Source organism: Epinephelus fuscoguttatus, linkage group LG14 (assembly GCF_011397635.1).
Source record: "Epinephelus fuscoguttatus linkage group LG14, E.fuscoguttatus.final_Chr_v1".
In the NCBI taxonomy this organism is placed as follows: Eukaryota; Metazoa; Chordata; class Actinopteri; order Perciformes; family Serranidae; genus Epinephelus; species Epinephelus fuscoguttatus.
In genome coordinates, this window is record NC_064765.1 from 31,366,414 (window position 1) to 31,388,390 (window position 21,977).

The 21,977-nt window shown below is 40.0% G+C and overlaps 2 protein-coding genes across 2 annotated transcripts; one reads left to right on the top strand and one right to left on the bottom strand.

Moving 5' to 3' along the window:
• The first annotated feature begins 145 nt into the window (after nt 1-145).
• On the top strand, nt 146-8,819 carry psma6a (proteasome 20S subunit alpha 6a). Its single transcript, XM_049595562.1, has 7 exons — nt 146-323; nt 893-987; nt 1,156-1,237; nt 1,924-2,079; nt 3,007-3,185; nt 7,185-7,279; nt 7,884-8,819. Exons 1-7 carry the CDS (start codon nt 248-250, stop codon nt 7,939-7,941), a joined length of 741 nt encoding a protein of 246 aa, XP_049451519.1. The 5' UTR covers nt 146-247; the 3' UTR covers nt 7,942-8,819.
• Nucleotides 8,820-11,045: 2,226 nt separating this feature from the next.
• On the bottom strand, nt 11,046-15,097 carry nfkbiab (nuclear factor of kappa light polypeptide gene enhancer in B-cells inhibitor, alpha b). The gene is made up of 6 exons (XM_049595561.1): nt 14,761-15,097; nt 13,327-13,432; nt 12,949-13,159; nt 12,112-12,200; nt 11,716-11,976; nt 11,046-11,621 (listed from the first exon to the last, which is right to left on the bottom strand). The coding sequence occupies exons 1-6, from the start codon at nt 15,012-15,014 to the stop codon at nt 11,586-11,588; spliced, it is 957 nt and encodes a 318-aa protein (XP_049451518.1). The 5' UTR covers nt 15,015-15,097; the 3' UTR covers nt 11,046-11,585.
• Between the last annotated feature and the right edge of the window lie 6,880 nt (nt 15,098-21,977).

The window sequence follows — 21,977 nt, forward strand, 5'->3', positions numbered from 1 at the left end:
GTTAACTTTGAGCCATGGGAAAACGACATCTGACTATCAGATTTAGTAATACTCATGAGCAGCATCGCAAAGCAGCAGCAGGGTTGCAGTGTGACACATGTGAACTACAAAGCTGACCCGGATATTGAAGCCTCCAATCGGACAGATCACATCCGGTGTAGATGTTTGCCATGTTTTGGCTCTGTTGTCTCTCAGTTTAGTTTCAATTTCAGTCTAAAACTGTTTATATTGGTTATTTCCAGCCGTCATGTCCCGGGGGTCAAGTGCAGGGTTTGACCGTCATATCACCATCTTCTCTCCGGAGGGAAGACTCTACCAAGTCGGTAAGTCGTGAAAGAAAAGAACAACACTCAACCTGCTCTGTCATCACTACTAGCCAACAGGCTAACATTAGCTAGTAGCTTCTATCTAGCCCATTCATAGTTCAGTGGCATTTAGAAAAGAAATTATTTTAGTGCAGCAGGGTAGAGTCATAATGACGGCAATTAATGTTTGGTATATAATTTTTTATAGGCGTACAGTAATAAATTGAGGAGACGGTTCGTTTTGTTACATTTGTGCTAGCTTCGTAGCTAGCTTAATTTAGCTGTGCAATGCTATCAAAAGGCAATGTTGTGATACATATTTTTATTAGGGGTTAAATAAATTTGGTATTTAGCTGCTGTAGCGCACTGCTCACCCTTATTCTCACTTTTTTTTTATCAGCCATTTTCTTTAACGAGCCATTATATTATTATTATGTATTAAATGTTAGCTGCAGACCAGTTTCAAACCTTAAAACAAAAAACGGTGACACTAAAATACTAAAATGTTTCAAAGATAGTTTGCCAACAGTGGTGAAAAGTCTGAACACTTGTAGCTCATGAACATGTTCCCTTGTGTCTGTCGTCAGAGTATGCCTTCAAAGCCATCAACCAGGGAGGGCTGACCTCTGTAGCGGTCAGAGGGAAGGACTGTGTTGTGGTCGTCACACAAAAGAAAGTCCCGGTCAGTATACACTGACACATTATAAACACACACAGAAGTTTGTGTTTCTGTGTCTTTACAAAGCATGTGGTCAAATTCCACAGCTGTCATTATGGTTGTTGCATTGCTGGAGGAGTATGTGGTGTATATCTCTCTGTTGGTAATGTCCTCGTCTTGTGTTTTACTCAGGACAAGCTGTTGGATGCTGCGACAGTCACACATCTGTACAGAATTACAGAGAACATTGGCTGTGTTATGACCGGCATGACTGGTAAGCAACATCTTGCCCATGTAGTGAATACCCAGAAATTTGAAATGTTTCTGTAAAAATAATTGTCAAAATTACTGGCTGTTACTGCAGAGCGGGAGAAAAAAACAAGAGAGTGCAATATCTGTCAAATGCTAGCTCTAGTTGCAGCAGAGCATTACACAATAATAGTCAGAAAGACCATGACTTTAGTTGTTCTTTTATCTCAGACATGTTAGGATGTTACATACCTTTACATGTTTCGGCGGAAACTTCCGCCTTTCTCAGAAGTGGAACACTTCTGACAGGGACACTTCTGAGGAAAGCGGAAGTTTCCGCCGAAACATGTCAAGGTATGTAACATCCTAACATGTCTGAGATAAAAGAACAACTAAAGTCATTATCAGAAACTAAAGACATAATGAACACCATTGAACTAGTCAGAAAGACCACCTACCCAGTTTTTAAAAAGCTATAAGACATGACGCAAATCCATTGTTGCTAGCAAAACAGAAAACCAAAATGATAAGCTGCATCTCATATACATTTTCAGTATTCCAAAGCTGGCTAGAGCAGCCCAGAGTCTACCTGAAGCTTATCATTTTCTTTCACTATAATGAAAAAAGAAGTTATTATGTTAGTTCATTCATGTATTTGTCCAGACTCAGATTCATCTGTGTGAAATGCTTTTTCTACCTCTTCCCCTCCAGCTGATAGCAGGTCTCAGGTGCAGAGAGCACGGTATGAAGCAGCCAACTGGATGTATAAGTATGGTTATGAGATCCCTGTGGACATGTTGTGCAAACGTATTGCAGACATCTCCCAAGTCTACACACAGAATGCTGAGATGAGGCCACTTGGCTGCTGTGAGTAGTGTGCACATGTGTTTTTGTGTACAAAAAACACATCCTTAATGATTGTTTATGTTCTATAGAGTTTTAACCAAACTTGACCTGCTAGAAATATTTGAAAGCACTTACTGTCATCCACTTCCAAAATAATAAACTGCGTGTTTCTCCAGACCAGAGCAGGTGAATGTTTTGATTTTAGCATTATTGTGTGATGTATTTCATCTACATTGAAAGCTGTTTCAGAGGGTTTTCATGACGGCTTTATATTGAAAATCAGCTCAAAATATTTGCAGTCATGGGTAGATTTAGGCTATAATAGGGGTTAACAAAGTAAATTGTCATGAAGAGATACTTATGGTATGTCTAATTTTGTTGATTGTTTCTCATTGAATATTAGTTTTGTTAGATACACCCTCAGCAGGGCATAGCAGACTAAAGGATGTTCGGATGTTGATGTTTCAAGGGACTTTATTGTGCACAGAGATATGACCTGATTACTGAATCCCAATGTGTGGCTATACCTATTAGTTACACATGAATAAATAAACAATACTGTTAACTGTTCCTCCCTCAAGACTTGCTTCTCCAACTGTTAGAGTCCCCTAGTAAAGTGCAGTCTTTCTGTCCATTTCCAGCATTAACAGTTTTTTTTTAGCTTTGTGTTAGCTTGTTTGGGAGGCTAAGGCCACCCTAAGGTGAAATCCTAAAAATGCCCCTTTTTACAGCTCCAGTTTACACCTTTGAAAACTGATAATGGTCTAGTCCTCAAGTTCTTGCACAAGGCAATTAAAAGCCACTTTAAATCTAACAATGACTTCAAATTTCTTGACAAAAGTAAAGTATAATTTTTAAATCAATGTATAATAAATCAGATCTTGAAATAGATGGCATTGCGTCCTCTGCCATGTCTTAATTTCCCTCTGCCTTGCCTCCTTCCTCTAGGTATGATAGTGATTGGAATGGATGAAGAGTTGGGTCCGCAGCTGTATAAATGTGACCCAGCCGGCTATTACTGTGGCTTTAAGGCCACAGCAGCCGGAGTCAAACAGACTGAGGCCACAAGCTTCCTGGAGAAGAAAGTCAAGAAGAAACTGGATTGGACCTTTGAGCAGACCATAGAGGTAATGCACATGTACACACACACACACACACACACACACACACACACACACATACACATACTGTGTGTATATACATAAACATACACACACACACTGTTTACTTTTTCCGTGCTTATTATTGGACCCTGGTATATTCAGGTTTCTGGAATGTCATGGAACTGTTTTGGAATTTCTCAGCCAAGGGGAGCCAGGGAGTTCTTTGGGTGTCAGAAAATGTCAGGGACTTTCACAACTGTGTCACTATACTAGAATGTTTTACTGAAGGGGTTTCTCCTGTCAATGATTCAATATGTGAGCTATGGATGGAGTTATACAAATCAGGCACAACATGACCACAACCTGATATTGTTGTCATTAGAACTGATAGTTTAATTTTTAGATATTCTGTTTCATCAGTTTACATTGTCCAGATATTAATGCACTCCCCTTGCTTAGTAGCCAAAGCAAGCAGAGCAAAGTGGAGTTTGTCACATAGATTGACATGTAATGTCACATCCACATTTTGCAATGACCTTTCCTCAGTCAGTGTTTGTTGGTGGTCAAGGAGAGCGTGCGGACAGGCATATGTGCCGTGATTATATTTATTGTTTTTTAGAAAATACTTCTGTTAAAATGTCAAAAGATGTTAAACACAGCTGTTCCTCTTTAGTCTTTTGGTTTGTAAGATGTCAGAAAATGGTGAAACATGCCAATCAGTGTTTTCTCAAACCCCAAAATGTTGTCCTCAAATGTTTTGTTTTGTCCACAACCCAAACCAAATCAGTTTCCTGTCATAGAGGAGTAAATAAACCAGAAAATATTCACACTTAAAGGGCCAGTGTGTAATATTTGGCATGGTTTATTGTCAATCTGAATCTGAATATTCTCTCCATTAATATGTTTATACAAGTGTATAATCGCTATGAAATAAAATTTGTTTGGTTTTCGTAGCCTTATAATTATCTTTTACATGTATATATATATATTATAGCTCCAGCCAGCCAGAGAACGCGTTTCGCGTGTATAAATAAACGAACGAAGACAGCGGAAGGAAGGAAGAAGGAGGAGGAAACAGCAGAGCAGAGAGTGTTAGTAGTTCGTCGATAGAGAATAGTGAAAAGTTTTTTTAGTTATAAAGTTTGCGAATGGACCACACTTACCATGCAACAGGAGAGAATGAACCTGAACCGTCATCTGCGTGGAAAAGAAGACGCAACTTCACTCCTTGTGATGCACTCTCTGCGGCGCTTTTCCTCCTGATGATATATCTCCCCAACAATGGCAGCAGTAGCACCGAATCCCATTCTGTGCATTCAGTCTCTCTTCTCGCCCGCTCAGCATCAAACACATGGAGTTCCTCATCTGTATGCTCCGGCTCAAACAGGTACAGCTCTGGGTCTGTGTCCGCTACAAGAAACTCTTCAAAATCGCGTTCAAAGTCGTCCATTGCAGCTACTATAGTCCGGACATATTGCTAGGCTAAATAAACAGCTGAGCTCTGTTTACAGGCTACGCTGTCAGTCAGTGTGCGGGCTGGAAATTGGCAGAGCAGAGAGGGGGGGGGGGTCCCCACTCAGTATGGAAAAACGAGTATATGTGTATGAAGCATGTCTGTTATGCCAGAAGAGTCAGAGTTTGGGACGGAGTCTTTTACCCCCTGGAGTGTTACCGGAGTTTTTGGAGTGCTCAAATAAGCTGGCCTTTTTCCCGAACGCTCCTCTGGTCTCCTGCTCGTGAGTGATTCATTACAATATCGTAACATGGTTTAGATTTCTAAATAAATATTCACCTCGTCACTAGATAGACCTACTCCTGAAAAACTCATGCGCAAGGCTGTTTGTCCCTACGAGGCCACTGTCATTTACCCGACGGGAGGGGTGAGCGAGTGAGCCCTGCAATCTAGAATTTGACCACTGATGTCACTGTTTTCAACCCATTTTACACACTGGCCCTTTAAGAAGCTGGCATCAGAGAACTTTGACTTTTTTACATAAAAAATTACTTAGACCAGTTAATCAATTACCAACTCTCTCTCTCTCTCTCTCTCTCTCTCTCTATCTATCTATCTATCTATCTATCTATCTATCTATCTATCTATATATATATATATATATATATATATATATATATATAATGTGTGTGTATATAATGTGTGTGTGTGTATACATATATATATATATATATATATATGTATATGTGTATATATGTATATATGTATATATATATATGTATATATATATGTATGTACAGTACAGGCCAAAAGTTTGGACACACCTTCTCATTCAATGCGTTTTCTTTATTTTCATAACTATTTACATTGTAGATTCTCACTGAAGGCATCAAAACTATGAATGAACACATGTGGAGTTATGTACTTAACAAAAAAAGGTGAAATAACTGAAAACATGTTTTATATTCTAGTTTCTTCAAAATAGCCACCCTTTGCTCTGATTACTGCTTTGCACACTCTTGGCATTCTCTCCATGAGCTTCAAGAGGTAGTCACCTGAAATGGTTTCCACTTCACAGGTGTGCCTTATCAGGGTTAATTAGTGGAATTTCTTGCTTTATCAATGGGGTTGGGACCATCAGTTGTGTTGTGCAGAAGTCAGGTTAATACACAGCCGACAGCCCTATTGGACAACTGTTAAAATTCATATTATGGCAAGAACCAATCAGCTAACTAAAGAAAAAACAAGTGGCCATCATTACTTTAAGAAATGAAGGTCAGTCAGTCCGGAAAATTGCAAAAACTTGAAATGTGTCCCCAAGTGGAGTCGCAAAAACCATCAAGCGCTACAACGAAACTGGCACACATGAGGACCGACCCAGGAAAGGAAGACCAAGAGTCACCTCTGCTTCTGAGGATAAGTTCATCCGAGTCACCAGCCTCAGAAATCGCAAGTTAACAGCAGCTCAGATCAGAGACCAGATGAATGCCACACAGAGTTCTAGCAGCAGACCCATCTCTAGAACAACTGTTAAGAGGAGACTGCGCCAATCAGGCCTTCATGGTCAAATAGCTGCTAGGAAACCACTGCTAAGGGGAGGCAACAAGCAGAAGAGATTTGTTTGGGCCAAGAAACACAAGGAATGGACATTAGACCAGTGGAAATCTGTGCTTTGGTCTGATGAGTCCAAATTTGAGATCTTTGGTTCCAACCGCCGTGTCTTTGTGAGACGCAGAAAAGGTGAACGGATGGATTCCACATGCCTGGTTCCCACTGTGAAGCATGGAGGAGGAGGTGTGACGGTGTGGGGGTGTTTTGCTGGTGACACTGTTGGGGATTTATTCAAAATTGAAGGCACACTGAACCAGCATGGCTACCACAGCATCCTGCAGCGACATGCCATCCCGTCCGGTTTGCGTTTAGTTGGACAATCATTTATTTTTCAACAGGACAATGACCCCAAACACACCTCCAGGCTGTGTAAGGGCTATTTGACCAAGAAGGAGAGTGATGGAGTGCTGCGGCAGATGACCTGGCCTCCACAGTCACCGGACCTGAACCCAATCGAGATGGTTTGGGGTGAGCTAGACCGCAGAGTGAAGGCAAAGGGGCCAACAAGTGCTAAACACCTCTGGGAACTCCTTCAAGACTGTTGGAAAACCATTTCAGGTGACTACCTCTTGAAGCTCATGGAGAGAATGCCAAGAGTGTGCAAAGCAGTAATCAGAGCAAAGGGTGGCTATTTTGAAGAAACTAGAATATAAAACATGTTTTCAGTTATTTCACCTTTTTTTGTTAAGTACATAACTCCACATGTGTTCATTCATAGTTTTGATGCCTTCAGTGAGAATCTACAATGTAAATAGTTATGAAAATAAAGAAAACGCATTGAGTGAGAAGGTGTGTCCAAACTTTTGGCCTGCAGTGTATACAATTCTAGATTATTTGACACTGTGGGGTCCTGTTTCCAAAGGCATCTATTTCTATTTCTTAGATGCAATGTTTGATTTCCTTACCTCTCCTCTCCTTCCTTTCATGCTGCTCAACAACTCCCTCTCTACTTAATCCAGACGGCTATCTCGTGTCTGTCAACCGTTCTGTCCATCGACTTCAAGCCCTCAGAGCTGGAGGTGGGAGTTATTACTACAAAAGAACCTAAATTCAAGTGAGTATTTTCCTGACACAAAGAGATCCATGAATAGGAATTATTATACTAGCCACAGATAATTAAGAACTTTTTTCACTGCCCAGCTGCTGCTGTGAATGGGTTTTCGGGAATAAAAGGGAAGCAGGGCATTGCTGGAAAAGGCAAACAGATTTAGTCAAACGCCTTGGACACATTTTACCAACAACAACAACAAAAAAAAAGAAAATTAGTATTTGCTGTTCAGCTAAACGTGCCGCACTTAACAGACACCATTGCTCCTGCATTTCAGTCATGCATCTTTGTGCTGACACAAAAAAAACGCTAAATTACTAAAACATGGTAATGTGCTGGCTTTGTCGATAATGAATCAGAGTTATTTTTAAGAATAGATAAAAACAGACGGGTGTCGTAATGGAAATTCCCGAAAACTAAAACCAGGGATAAGATCAAAGTAAGGGCTTACAAGGTTCAGTGTGTTTTCGACATGTCTGTGTGTGTGTGTGTGTGTGTGTGTGTGTGTGTGTGTATGTGTGTATGTGTGTGTGTGTGTGTGCGCGCGCGCAGGGCTTACAAAGCCTGGCAGAACAAAAATGACGACCGTTTACTTGTGTTTGTGTTCCAGGATTCTGTCAGAGTCTGAGATTGATGTCCACCTGGTGGCTTTGTCTGAGAGAGAGTGAGGAAAGTTGGCAACCATTTTGCTGCCGATTCTGAAAAGGATGAACTGTAACACCAGAAAACCCCGACTCCTCCACACAAAGGTCTTGCCTAGAGAGAAGATAAAGGAGGAGTTGGTATCATCTTGTTCAGAGGAGGTGGCACTACACAGCGAGGTAGAGATGAACACAAAGATGAACAGTAAAGAACAATATGGCCCTTCTTACCAGGTGGGTAGTTACCCATCTACACTGGCATTTGCCCCTCCTCCATCCCTTCTGGTCATGACTGGACACAATGTTATCCACATGTCGACCCCTCTTGCATTTTCCCTCTAGCCACACTGAGACATCCTCACTGCAGGCAGCTGCCAAATGTCACACAGCCTGGAAAGATGCTGGACATTCAAATCAGTCCACCATGACACATCAGTCTGATATGCTCTTCTCTCTCAGTGGAGCTTAGCCCTAAATGACTTCAGTTGATGAGTGTGACGTGAGTAGATTGGAAGACAGGGGTGTGGTAACACTACGGACTACAGCACAATACCTCTTAATACCTCTACCTGGTGGTCCTGTAGCTTCTGGAGTCACCAATCTTTACTCAGGGCTGCCACAACGTGTATCTCTTATTTTTTAAATCTGCTTTAAAGTCTCCCTTCTCCGCTGTCTCTAGTTCCACATTGATGTTTTTGCTCTGATGTACTTTGTGATAACCCAGGGAACAGCTGTGGGAATTCTCCCATTACGACAGTCATCATTGTCACACCCCTGTTAAGGTCTGCTCAGGTCAACGTCAACGGGAAGTCACATTTCATTCTCGCCCTTCTGTCTTGATCTTCATCCCCTCTGCTGACATTGCTGTACAGTACTGCATTAAACACAACACTTTTTATCGAACACTTACGTTTCCCTGTTTCCTTGTCTTTGCATGTGCATATTGCCTCCACGAGTTGTATGTCAAGTTTAAGTAGGTGATGATATATGGAGGATGAAAACTGACAAGCATCAATAAATAAATGAATTATTATGTAAATAAATAAAGGATTATAAATACAGGAATAAATCAGTACAAAAATAAATGTATAAATAAAAACAGAATAAATTAATTTAGAAAACACAAATAAATAGTTGCATATGTAAGAACAGGAATAAATAAAAATACAAAAATAAAAAATAAATGCAATAAATATGGAAATAAACTGATAAACAGGATATAAATAAGTAAATATCTAATTTATTTCTACATTTTTGTATAATTATATCTATATTTCTGTCTGTATGTTGATGTAGGAAGTCCAAACCTATGCATTTATGTCGTTATTCCTGTATTTAGTTAAGCATTTATGTGTTCTTTAATTTATTTTCGTATTTATTTATGTCTGTAACAGACATAAGTAAATACGAAAATAAATACAGTATTATATAAATAGCATTAATAAATACAGACTCTATTTATTAATGCTATTTATTTAATAATACTTTTTTTGTCCTCCATAATCAATCAGACATGTGACCATCACATAAAATTGTGTAATAAGGTGCCTGTTTCCATGAGATGTTTGCATAATACAGCTTACTGTTATGTATTTAATAGGAAACAACATACATAAATACATTTTTATTTACATTTTGTCATTTTTGAAGCACTTCTGCTCTTGAAAGGTGCTATTTATACAAAGTTTATGAGTACATTTATATAAGCTGAGATAGTAATAGTTCTACTGCTGGTGTCATATTTGGATGTAAAAGGACTTATGTACAACATATGTTGGAAACCCCCAGAGATTTCACATATATAGCTCCTTTAACATGCTTTACTTCAATAGTCATGAACAGTGTACAGAGGGATACTTAGCTTTGCCAGGGGACCACTTTTGCAAAATGACAGGAAGTCAAGGGCCAGTTAATACACAGACTTTTATCATATTTATCAGCATATGTAACAGATGAATTGCCTGTTTTCAACTTTTTGATGTTTACTGTATGCAGGGGGTTTCTGGGATTTGAGGACATCCAGGGCTTAGTCCAGACATCGCCCCTGGCACGTTTTTTATTAAGTACAAATAAACGACCAGTGTTAGTTTATTTTCATTTTGAATTAGAAAATGTTCAAGGGGCCAGCCGACAGGGCCTTAAGTAGAGAATCACTGGTCTACAGCTATAAATATCTGTTAAACTGGGAAAATGTATTTGTGTTGTCTACACAAGAATTTAGACAAAAATAAAAATGGGCTCGCAGTTATTTCAAATATGTATTTAGCTGTACAATCCATTGTATTTACATCTACTGTAAAGTTACGTCTCTATTGTATGCTTAAATTCCCAGTGCGCAAAGCCAGCATACTAAGCTTATTGACGTTGATCTGATCTGCAGTACAATCACAGAATTACACAAGTATTTTACAGCCACGCTTTATATTTATTTACTGGAAATAAGGAAAACTCCCTTCCTCCCCGCCACCCCGTGCTTGACTGAAGCATCCTGTTGTTCTGCGGAGATTCCCTTCTTTGGAGGAATGAGAAACAGCAACGTCGCGAACAGCTGAGTGTTCTGTTCCTGGGAATTTCCTGTCCCTTCCTCCTTGGCCTCACCCTCCCAAAAACTTCCTGATTTAGATAACCGGGCAATCAGCCTCATTCCACACATACTGCGTCTGCACACACACACACATACAAACGCAGCAGGAGGAACTGTTGCAAGCTCAATTGACTGTTAGTTCCTCATTCAGTGGAAACGAGTTGTTATCAGGCCTTTCCTCCCTGACATGCATTATATGAAAATAAAAAGTGACCAGTCAGAACTGAAATTCGGCTGTCATGCTTTGATGGAGGCACTTACACAAGCACAGACATACTGACGGCAGCAGAGGACACGTGGTTGCAGCAATTTCTCCTATAATTGCAGCCTTGTAATGTTGTCAGGTGCTGTTGATTATATGCTGGGCTCTGTGTCATCTTTGTTTTTTGTGATATTACCAAAATTACATCTAATGTACATGTGTGAAAGCATTTTTTTCTCCAAACATAGTACCTCCATTCAGGACTGAGTGCAATTTTCCAATCACACGCCATCTGTTGCCCCTTCATGTCACCCATCCCAGTCCCCACAAATATACTCACACAGCTTTTTACTGTTAAATATGAGTGTCTTTAATTTAACTGGAGTGTGCTGGACTGTTTGCTGTCTGACATATACAACCTGCTCAACTGTACGCATTCACAGCTTCCATAAAAAATACATCTTTGTATACACAGCATTTACAATATCATACAACAGAGCTGTTTGCTGGTACATCAGTGTGGATGGATGTTTTTTTTTTGGGTGACAAATGATTTGCAGTGTCTACAGAATACAAGCAATCCTCTCTTTATACAGCAAAATCATTCCATCATAATGTGTCATGTATCTCAGCGTGACCGCTCTCCTGCAGCCTGGAGCGGACTCATTGTTATATTCCACCATCAGTCTCTGATTCTCCTTTGCAGCTGCCCGTCCATCTGTCTCATCAACGGCCACACCCGCGCCGTGTCACCCACACTGTTGGGCTCATGTGACGTCATAGCAGGAAGTAGTAGACGTGCCGAGCCGTTTCTTTTGTCCTTCACCGTCATCATCACAGCCTCCTGCCTCTGTAACTTCCTCTCTCTCCCTCTCTTGTTTCCTGCTAATGTCCATTCCACTGAATGTCATCATAACCCACCTACAAACACAAAGAGGACAGAAGACGGTTATACACCAGCCAGAAAGGAAACGTTGATGTTACAGTGGAAGTTCCACACTTTTAACACACTCACCTCCTCATCAGACTCCTCGTCCTCCTCTTCCTCGCTGTCGTCTGATTCACTGTCAGGCAGCTCCCTCAGGTCAGGATTGGTCAGCGAGAACAGTTCTTTTCTGATATCGTCATTGGTGCGACCGTAGGTGAGGTGGAAGGGAGTGTGGCCTCCAGAGGTCAGGAGGTTGGGGTCTGCTCCTTTCTTCAGCAGCAGTTTGACCAGTGAGAGATTCTGCTGGTCCACGGCCAGGTGCAGTGCACTGCGACCGTTACGCTGCTCCTATAGGGCAGGCAGAGAACCACAAGATTTTATTAGCAACTGGTGGGTCCTCAAAATGTCTTAAAATGAAGGATTAATTCTATACTGTGTATAAAGTGTGTATTCTCATGTACAGCTATGATGTGTGCTGTTTACCTTTGCATTGATGTCAGCTCCTAGATCCACCATGTTCTCAACCAATGACAGGAAACCCTGAACTGAGGCCAAGTGAAGGCAGTTCTGACCTGCAAGAAAACATCAGACTTTAACAACTGACACCAGACCAGCATATGTCACTTTAAAGCTCCAAATTATTTAAAATTTAGGAGCTAACAACAGTATTTGCCTGGATGTAGCCATGCTAATTTGAATTAAAAAAAAACTATTAAACTATTTAAAAAAATTTAGTCCCCAAAGAAATCTGAAAACCAGTAAACCATTCCATACTTCAGGCTTAAAAATGTCTGCACAAGTCTAAATCTATTTGGAGCCTTAGCACCTAACATTATGTGCCATGTAATAGATGGGTTTTTGTCAGGACGTGATGGCATGAATGGCTATGGCATTCCCCTCGCTTGCTTAAATGTTTCCTTCCTCCTAACCACAGTGTTCAGGGATAATGGGCAGTAGAAATTACTCTTTTTGTGCCCACCATTCCTCTGTTTAAACAGTACTTAAGACCAGCAGCAGACTGGTCAGTGTCTCGTCTGTCTCCAGGCACCAAGGGTGGGCCGCCACAGAATGGAAATTACCACCACTGCTACAGAACATAATACTCTAATAATGTTCAAACATAATAATTTAGTCCACCACTGCTGAATACAAACATTCTTGTTCCCTCACATGTAAACAAGTATAGTTTTGAAGATGAAAACTGAAGCATTTATTAGATGTGTTATAAAAAGTAAAAGCTCAGCTCGTCCAAACAGGAAAAGATCAAAACCACATCAGTTCAGGAAAAAAAGAAACTCTGTTCTCATGCTACACTCTTACCATGGTAGTTGCAGGCAGCCATCACTGTGTGTAGATGCTCTGGCTGACAGTTCTGTGTGAGGACGCTGAAGCACAGCAGGTTTCCATGGCGACAGGCGATGTGAAGAGGTGTGTCCCCGTTGTCGTCCACCAGCGTGGGGTCACAGCCGTTTACCAGGAGGCGCTCGCACACGTCGGCCTGGTTCGTTATTACCGCTAGGTGGAGAGGAGTCTGGGAGAGGAAGAAATTAGGAGAAGACAGGTGAGTTACTATAAAAAGTCATCTAGATAGAGCAAGTTCACAGGAAGAGGTGGAGACAAACATAGAGGAGAGGGGAAGATGATAAAAATGAGACCGGGGAGCTGTCAATATATTCTTTTATACATCCTTTTCAGTACCTGTCTCTGGTCATTTTGTGTGTTGAGGAAGTCTGAGTACTTGGACAGGTCTATCATCGATCTGATGTAGTCTTTGGCTTCGTGGATGATGGCCAGGTGGAGCAGCCTATAGAGACAGAGAGGGAAGGTAGAAAACCTGTTATGATACATGCAAATAACACAACCAAGTCTATTTTAACATACTGTAAGCAAGTAAATTAAAATACATATATCTCTGATTGTGGTTTTTCCATCTACATCTAATACTGGTACTTTGAACAGTGAAAAGCTAGTTTAAAGCAAGTTTTAAATGCAGAGTACATACTAGAAAAGCGGACAAATGGAGTAGTTTTACTTAAGCCAGTGAACTCGACAGGAGAAAACACAATAATGATATATAAAAGAAGATGCTTCAAATGAAAATCAACTTTATTACCATCAGAAAACATTAGTCAAAGAAAAACTTTACACAACACAGGCCTCCAAACATTCAAGTGTAACATAGCAGCCAATTTTACACTGGCTGTAATAGGGATAATGTCTTCAGACTGCCATTACAGTAAAATAATGTCAACAAATGAAACAAATTAGCTCATTTAGATGCTGTTGAGGCCCCCAGGCGTCCCCAGGCCCCACACTGAGACTGCTCTTATATTCCTTGTTTAAACCATTGGTTCAATCACTGTAACATGATTTCATGCTTCATTGCCTCATATGAGACAGTTCCGCTGCTCTCGCTTCTGATGAATAAAGTCACGTTGTTGTAAACTTTGACGCAATGGCGCAGCATACATGCACGTGTCATGAGAACAGCCACATTACTGTTCTGAGTTTAAATTATTATTTCTTGGGGGATAACTTATTTTAATTAAAAGAATAACATTTGGGGTGACACTTAATGTTATTCCCCCTGGTTTTAAGCCGCAGACACGTCCTCCAGGGGCCTGCTTCGCCCTCAGCCCCGTCAGATGTGCATTTGTATAATTTAAGGTACTTTTTCTTGTTTTTTCCTCCTTCTCGCTTCACGGGAGCGCGCGGCGGTCGGATTCCTTGGCCGCGCGCCCGGGACTTTCCCAGTCTGACCCGCGGCCATAGTAGATTCCCTCCTGATAATAGCCTTTTGTTTACGTCCAAGACCACCGTGTCTGACCGCAGCTAAACCCATTATCAAACCGGACACCCGTTCTGCCTATTGTTAACATTGCAGCCGTGTACTTTCAGACGTCGTAACGCTAAAATAAGCCCCAACCCGGACGGAGTTAGGCCCAGGCCTGTGCATTGTAATGACAAGCTAGAGGCAGACATTCCCCACAGGAAAGGGATCAAATTACCTTCAGGACCCGAGCTGGGCCTGCTCAGGCGATACTGCAAGCCTGGCTATAACGTTACCTCAGAAAAAAAAAGCACAAATATCCCCGTGTTTAAGTCTGTAATGTTATTCCTGGTCCGACTTACGTGTCTCCATCTTCTGTGATCTGTGTTTTCCATTCGTGCAGCTCTCCGGTTACAGCGGGAGCTTGTTTGTGCTGCGGCGGCTCACATTCCACCTGGAGCCGACGGATCTCGGCCGCCACAGCCTGGTACTCCTCCTCCTTCAGCGAATCCAAACCGCTGTCGAGCCGCTCCTCTGTCGACTGAGCCGGCTTCCCTTCTTTAGACTCCCGGTTGTAATCCATTTGGTTCAATATACTGGTCCGGTGGAGGTCCATAATGGTTTGTTATTCAGTACGAGGTGCACTTGGTTGTCTACTGGCAGAGTTGTGCAGCAGTCTGTTAATGCCCTCTGTGTGGCTGCGGCGGGGCGGAGCTAACAACTAGGTGGGGGATTTCCAGAAAACTGTCACTCAGAATAACACAGCATACAGATTGCTGGCTCCAAGGGGATTTCTATTCAGACGCATATAAATACACTCTTCAGTTTGTCACCAAGAGAGCAAAGTCATTTTGCACACTACATTTGCTGCACTTAAAATATACATTTCTGCAGTATTTAAGTATTTGGACTCATTTAATGACACATGTCCCCAACAAATATGCTTTTTCTTTCTGTCCACGCCTCAAACTTGAAATCAGCAGTTACTTTGAAAACACTCTCCTCAGTTATTATGCAAAGTATAATATTTCATAAAAATTATGCACTTTTAAATCAACCTGGCCAAAAGTATTTGGACAAAAACAGCCTTAAAACCACATCTCTGCTTCAAGAAATCTAATGTTTACCCTAACAGAAGGGAAGCCGAGGTCATAGTAACTTGAAGCAAAGGCCTCTATGTATCATAAGGTTAGGTAGGTGTAGACACATCCCCCGCAATGTGTAGAACATGGGCACAGTCTGCTGCATAAAAATTCAACAGAAAGTATTTGATGCTTAAAGATTTGTGGTGGAGCACCCCCCCCAAACCCCCCATTTCACATGTGTCTCCCCCAGTGTTGAAACTAAACCTACACCCTTGTATGGCTGCACATGTTTTATCACATTAAAGACTTTCTGTTAGTCAAGGACAGTTGCATGGAAAGTCCTTAAGATGCACCGTCTTTAGCATGCCCCTGCTGAATCACTTAAACGAAAGGAAATGTTGCTCAGCAGCCCCTCAGAGTATGAGTGTGTGGGAGGACCTGCAGGTGGGGGGCTGCAGTGTGCAGTGTGCACAGGAGTTTCCTCCAAAATTTCAAGTATGATTGCAGTGTGACTGCAGTTGTTTATCACAGCATGAAAATGATATGATGAACACAAGAGCACACCAGCAGGCCTGCACTGGAGTTTCCCCTGAGACCCGTGGATGGTGACCACATGGTCAAGATGTGTTTGTTGCTAAAGATATGTCAGAGGAGCTGAGATAAGCAATACACTATAATAAGTAATTTGTGCCTAATGTCTTTTTCCAGTTCAGTGCATGCATAGACTAATTGATATTATGTAAAAACATTATCATTTTCTAACACTCTAACTGTACTTAACATCCTGCCAACTATTTCTGAACATAGTGAATGACGCCACCATAGATTTTATATTGAGTGGAGGATTAAACTCCCCCTGATTCTGCCGCAGTGCCTTTAATAACCCAGTATCAAATCACTCATTCAATTCCTCTGCAGATAAAATGGAAGGACTCCAAGTCCTCGATAAGGCCGCGAGACTTTGTGAGGCTGTGTGACCTATCCCTTTAAAAACAAACATCGAGTTGAACGTGATGTTCTGGAGGCCTGAGGGAAACTCCAGGCTTGTTTTACCTCCCATTGTTCACACCGTGTGACCAGTTAGACTGGGAAGCTCAGGCTTTGCTCTCAGCACATTTTTACAAGTCACGTGAGCAAGTAACTAGGATTCATGCAAATGAAGAGTGTTTCAACTGGAAAGCAGTTTCTGTGCAGGATCTCAAGCAGCATTAACTAGATTTAGGCATTTATCTTGTTGAATATTTTTTAACTAAGAATAAGTCACTGTGCAACAATTGCATGTCCCAGTTTAACACTGCATACTGCGTCAGTACTGTATATCAGTTCCTGAAGCAAGAATGGAAAGATTGTGGAGAACAAACCACACAGGCCACATTCACACCCACGGTTCATTCTAAATTCATATTATGTATCTGGCCTGCTGATCACAATCAGCTTTGAAGGCGCAGTGAAAACAAGACCTCTGTTTGAACCATAATAAGGCAGATGAATGGAGGAAAGGAATGCACAAAGCAGGCTGGAAGACCTGGAGACGAAGGGAAAACAAAGCAGTTCCACAAATTTGCACCAAGCTTTATGTATTTAGGCTGAGGGAATTTAGTATCTCAGGTATATTATGAAAGTTTAGCAAATCTCTACACCACTGTACATCATTCAAATTCCATTTGTGAATTAATATTGATTTCAAATTACTTTAGAGTTTCTTTTGTTTCATGTCTGCTTATCTAGACAGAGGACAGAAGAGGTGAAGATTGTTTAATAAAGGTCAGTTGAGGCAATCCGCCATCTAAGTGGACTAACAGTGTTGGACACTGCCAGGAAGCACGAGGCACGTTTTTCTGTTTAAATGCAGATGTGTCGATATGATTGGAGTTAGCAGATCTGAATCATTTTGACCCGGAAACCAGTCAGATGAAACCAGTGCAACTTGGCATCATTACGGTAACTGACACGAAAATCTGAAACAACAGATGCTTAAAACAGTACAGGAACAAAATTCTAATACATGGAAAATATAGCTAAATATTGTACTGGCAGCCTTAGATATGAAAGGAAGTAATTATACTTTCAAAAATCAGAAACGATCCTGGACTTTTTTTCTGTGTAATCAGTGTTTTTCTGGGGTGTCTCCCTGCTAACTTTTCTGGACTTTTCAAAAATGAAACCCGAGTCATCAACACTTTGCTGATTGCCTATTTATGACTGGAGTGCACTCTGACTGGAAAACCTCGGAAAGGAAACTGAGATTGCATAATCTGTGATAAACCTTATCTTTATGATTGTTCTGGGATTTGGAGAAGAAATATTTATCTAAGTGTCAATTAATTTAACACATTGTCACTGTTTAACGAGCTGCAGTATATTTCCCTGTGCCCTTGTGAAAAAAATACTTTAAACTGGCTGTAAAACTTTTCTATCCGTACATTTGATACATTTGATTTTATTGTACTGTATGTGCTGTATGTGTAATCATGCATGTGTGTGTTTTATTTTGATAGAGAATGTTCTCCATATTGGATTTTTAAATCTTTTTGTTTTAGCTTTTACTGTAATAAGGTACAAAGCAGGAAAAGAGCAGAATTAAAGCCAAATATTTTTCTTGGCATCCTAATGTGTCACCTCAGTGTTTCTCGCAGTAAGAGCAAAACTAAAACACTGATCGCACAAGTGAAAACATGAAAAGAGGAGTGTAAGTGGTGAAATAACATTGGCAAAATGAGCAAACACTAACAGTTCCTGGCATCCAGTTTTGCACTACAGTGTCAGTTCATCCAGCTCACTATACTGTGAAGTGTGTGTGTGAGTCGAGGCTGAAATAGTTTCACTTGGTGTATGCAATAAAAAGTGAGATACAGTATTATCAGTTGAAAACAAAATTGAAATTCAAACCACGCAGTGAGTTCTTTTGAAGTTGCCTGGTGGTTCAATTATTTTGTATAATAGCAACCACACAGACAAAAGGTCAATATAAGAACAAATGTGTTTTCTATATGTATAGTGGAAACTGAAATTGAAATGTTGGACCCAAATTTTTAAAACGAAAGCTTTAGCTTCACAATGTGAGCTACAGCATTCCTATTGAATATGCTGTAGAAGAACAGCTTTTGTTATATAACTGACTGTATGCATACCTGCATGTGCAGTATCTGTGCACGTTTGGGTGTGAGTGTGTGTGTTGTGGGAATCCCTGGGTATTCTGGACCTGAACAGACATGTACAACACACAATGACTCATCATGAATCACTAAATCTGCCACAAACTATAAAATTACATTATGGTGAAGGGTCAAAGTGAGCGATGACTCATCAGATCACATTCTGACCTTATGACTGGGCGGAGACCGAAAGCATGACAGAGACACAAAAGCCCCTTTTGAATTCTGAAGCATTGTGGGGCTTCACTGTTTCACCTGTTTCTTTACCTGCGTCCCTTTCACTACACTTGCCGCTTCCTTCGCTGAACTGCAGAATGACTACTTGTCTGGCAGACACTGCGCCACATTTACAGGAGGATTTTACAGGCATGTGGTATATATGTTTACTTTCGTTTCAGTTCACTTCCTCAGTATACATCTGTACTTCAAACAGGCAAGCATTCAAAATGGCACCATTAACAGGAGAAAATATTCTATAGTGTATTCTGCACAAAAGAGCAGAGCAGCAGTCAAAATGTATCCTGTGTATTTGAAATTTATTTCAAAATTAAGTTTGATTTTTATTGTGAAATGTAACTAAGTACACTCACTCTAGCACTGTACTTTTTACGGCACTAGTTCTCTGAGTATTTCCCTTGTATGTTACTTTAATAATTACATTTCAGATGAAACTATTCACTCAGTTGTGACAGTGACTCAGGTTTTATATACAAAATGATCAATTTATATAAGATTAAACTACCAATAAATTTAAACCGCCTCCATCAACTATAGCATGAAAACACCATTCACACAGTAGCTGATTTATAATGAGACTCATCAGTAAAATGCATAGAATAATGTAGTGAACACTGAAAGGGGCGTTAGTAATTTTACTTTTGATTTAATTGATTAAATAGTTAATTTTGCTGTTAATACTTATGCACTTTTACTTCCGTAAGTAAAGTAAGAATGCAGATTTGTTACTTCTAAAAGCATATTATATTGTAGTATTGCTGAATATACTTAAGTAAAAATATCTGAATGCTTCTTTAACCAGTGTTTATAATCTGTCATAAAGATTTATGAAGGCTACATTTAACATTTTATGTGGGGATACAAAAATAAAGATTCTGGGATAAAGTTTGAGTTGAGTCAGAGACTTTTCTGCTTTAAAATATTTTTCCAAACGTTGTAGAAAAAGAAAAATAGATACATCTCAGTTATGTTGCTTTAACATGTATTTTATTTGGATTTACTTGATCATCAACTGAACTAACTTTTTATGGAAAGCAAAATATTTGATTTTCAACTTTGTGTGAAATGTTGGTTGCTAACTGTTCCAGCAGTTGCAACAAGTGCAGTTAAATTGTTCAACTTGCTTGAGAGAATTTAAATAGCAAACTCTTAAATAGTGCACAGCTTAGTTGTGATTACTTTGCAGTAGTGCTGTTAACTCATTTGTTGATGTTCCTGGATTTCGCTGAGTCTGCTTTAATAAGCTGTGGGTTTTTATGCAGTCAGCGGGCCAGACTTCCCTTTTTACTGTTTTCTATCTTACAGCACTTTGTTGTAAAAAAAATTAAGAATAGATTGTGCAAATTGTGCTGATTCCAAACAGAGTCACAACTCAGGTTTCCTGTTATTTGGTGCTGTAGTGAACAACAGACTACTGGAATCAAATGTTCATCTCCTGGAGAATGGTTGGGTTTGTCACTGGGTGCAAAGACACCAAACAAGGCCACCCAGACTCCAAGTAACATTGTCAGGGAGAATGACAGACCAGCAGCACCAGGGTGGGTCAGAGGGGAAGAAATAATGAGTGGAGGCAACTTTTTTACTCTGCAGGCAAGGTTTCAGTCAGCAGGTGGAGTCAGAGGGCTGCTGTCACCATGTGTGTATTTCAGTTGTCCTGTGCATACAATACATACAATATTTGTATTAGTAAAAACTGTATATAGTGTATACATATTTTATTTTTATTTTATCTAATTTGTATTTTTTTGGTAATATTTTCATCCTTTTTAGCACTCAATCAAGCTTTTTTCAGAGCTATCAGCCATATCATCAGGTCAAGGTTAGTAGCTGCTGTGACTTCATCCATTGCACTTTTAGGACCTTTTGTCCATGTGAGATGAATTTTAAAAAAAAAGCTAAAAGTCCATGTAACACCCAATAATGTAATGATTCCTTGAAAATGTAATATTACCTAACAATGTAATAAAATCTTCACATAATCTGATCTTAAATGTAATAATAACACCAGATAATGTCATAACTTGACCAATGTACCAATGACCAATAAAACTGTTGTGACTGATATTGTAAACACAGTTTCACCAATAATGTAATACCCTTCAGGTGGGTCATTTTTTTTAAAAACTGATGATGTAATAATTTTGGAGAGATCAAACTGAAAATGAAATATCACATTATAGGTAAAAATGTTATTACAATATGAGTCAGGACATTTTATTACATTTTCAGGAAATTATTACATTACTGGGTGTTAGAGGATCCCACACAGTAATATCATTAAGAATGATAACATATCATTCATATGCAGACAGCACACAGCTTTATATCTCTCTTTATCCCAATGACCTTATATTGACACCCTCAAAAAATGCACTACGGACACAGACTATTGGATGTGCACAAAACTTCTTACAGCTAAACATGAGCAAAACGAAAATCCTTCTTGTTGGCCCTAAAAACAGGATGAGGAAATACGTAATGTCATACTTTCTATCACGCCACCTAGAGGTCAATGAGCAGGTCTAAAACCTGGGTGTCATCCTGGATGCTGACATAATTTTGAAAATAACATAAATATCACAAGAATATATTTCCATCACCTGAGAAATATATCGAAAGTTAAAAAAAATTATATCACAAACCGATGCTGAGAAACTGGTTTATGTGTTCATTTTGCACAGATTATATTACTGCAGTGCTCTTTTTACTGGATTATCAAAACAGTTAACAAGAAAACTACAACTCACACAGAGTTCAGCTGCTGTAGTTCATCATTACGTTACTCCAATGCTTAAATCACTTCACTGGCTTCCCATTCAACAGAGAACTGGTTCTTAAGGCACTACATAACTCAGCTCCTCAGTGTTTTTGGCCTGCTCACCCCCATCTGACCTCTGCGGTCTTCAGACAGTAACTTGTTGGTTGTACCCAGAGTGCCCTACAGTCCATCTTCTGATGAATATGATTATGTACAGTTGACTGCTATTGAGATGATCTTGAGCTGGATATGTTTTGTCAAAATACTATTTCCAAGGTGAATTAAACAGTTAGTTACACAAGCCAACAAAACAGCTTCAAACAATCATTTTTTGGTCCTGGGAA

Coding starts and splice junctions, on each gene's coding strand:
- psma6a (XM_049595562.1), top strand. CDS start 248: ATGTCCCGGGGGTCAAGTGCAGGGTTTGACCGTCATATCACCATCTTC. Junction 324..892: donor GGGAAGACTCTACCAAGTCG/GTAAGTCGTGAA, acceptor GTCTGTCGTCAG/AGTATGCCTTCAAAGCCATC. Junction 7,280..7,883: donor ACAAAAGAACCTAAATTCAA/GTGAGTATTTTC, acceptor TTTGTGTTCCAG/GATTCTGTCAGAGTCTGAGA.
- nfkbiab (XM_049595561.1), bottom strand. CDS start 15,014: ATGGACCTCCACCGGACCAGTATATTGAACCAAATGGATTACAACCGG. Junction 12,201..12,948: donor GGCTGCCTGCAACTACCATG/GTAAGAGTGTAG, acceptor GTTTTCTTGCAG/GTCAGAACTGCCTTCACTTG. Junction 11,622..11,715: donor ACGAGGAGTCTGATGAGGAG/GTGAGTGTGTTA, acceptor TTGTGTTTGTAG/GTGGGTTATGATGACATTCA.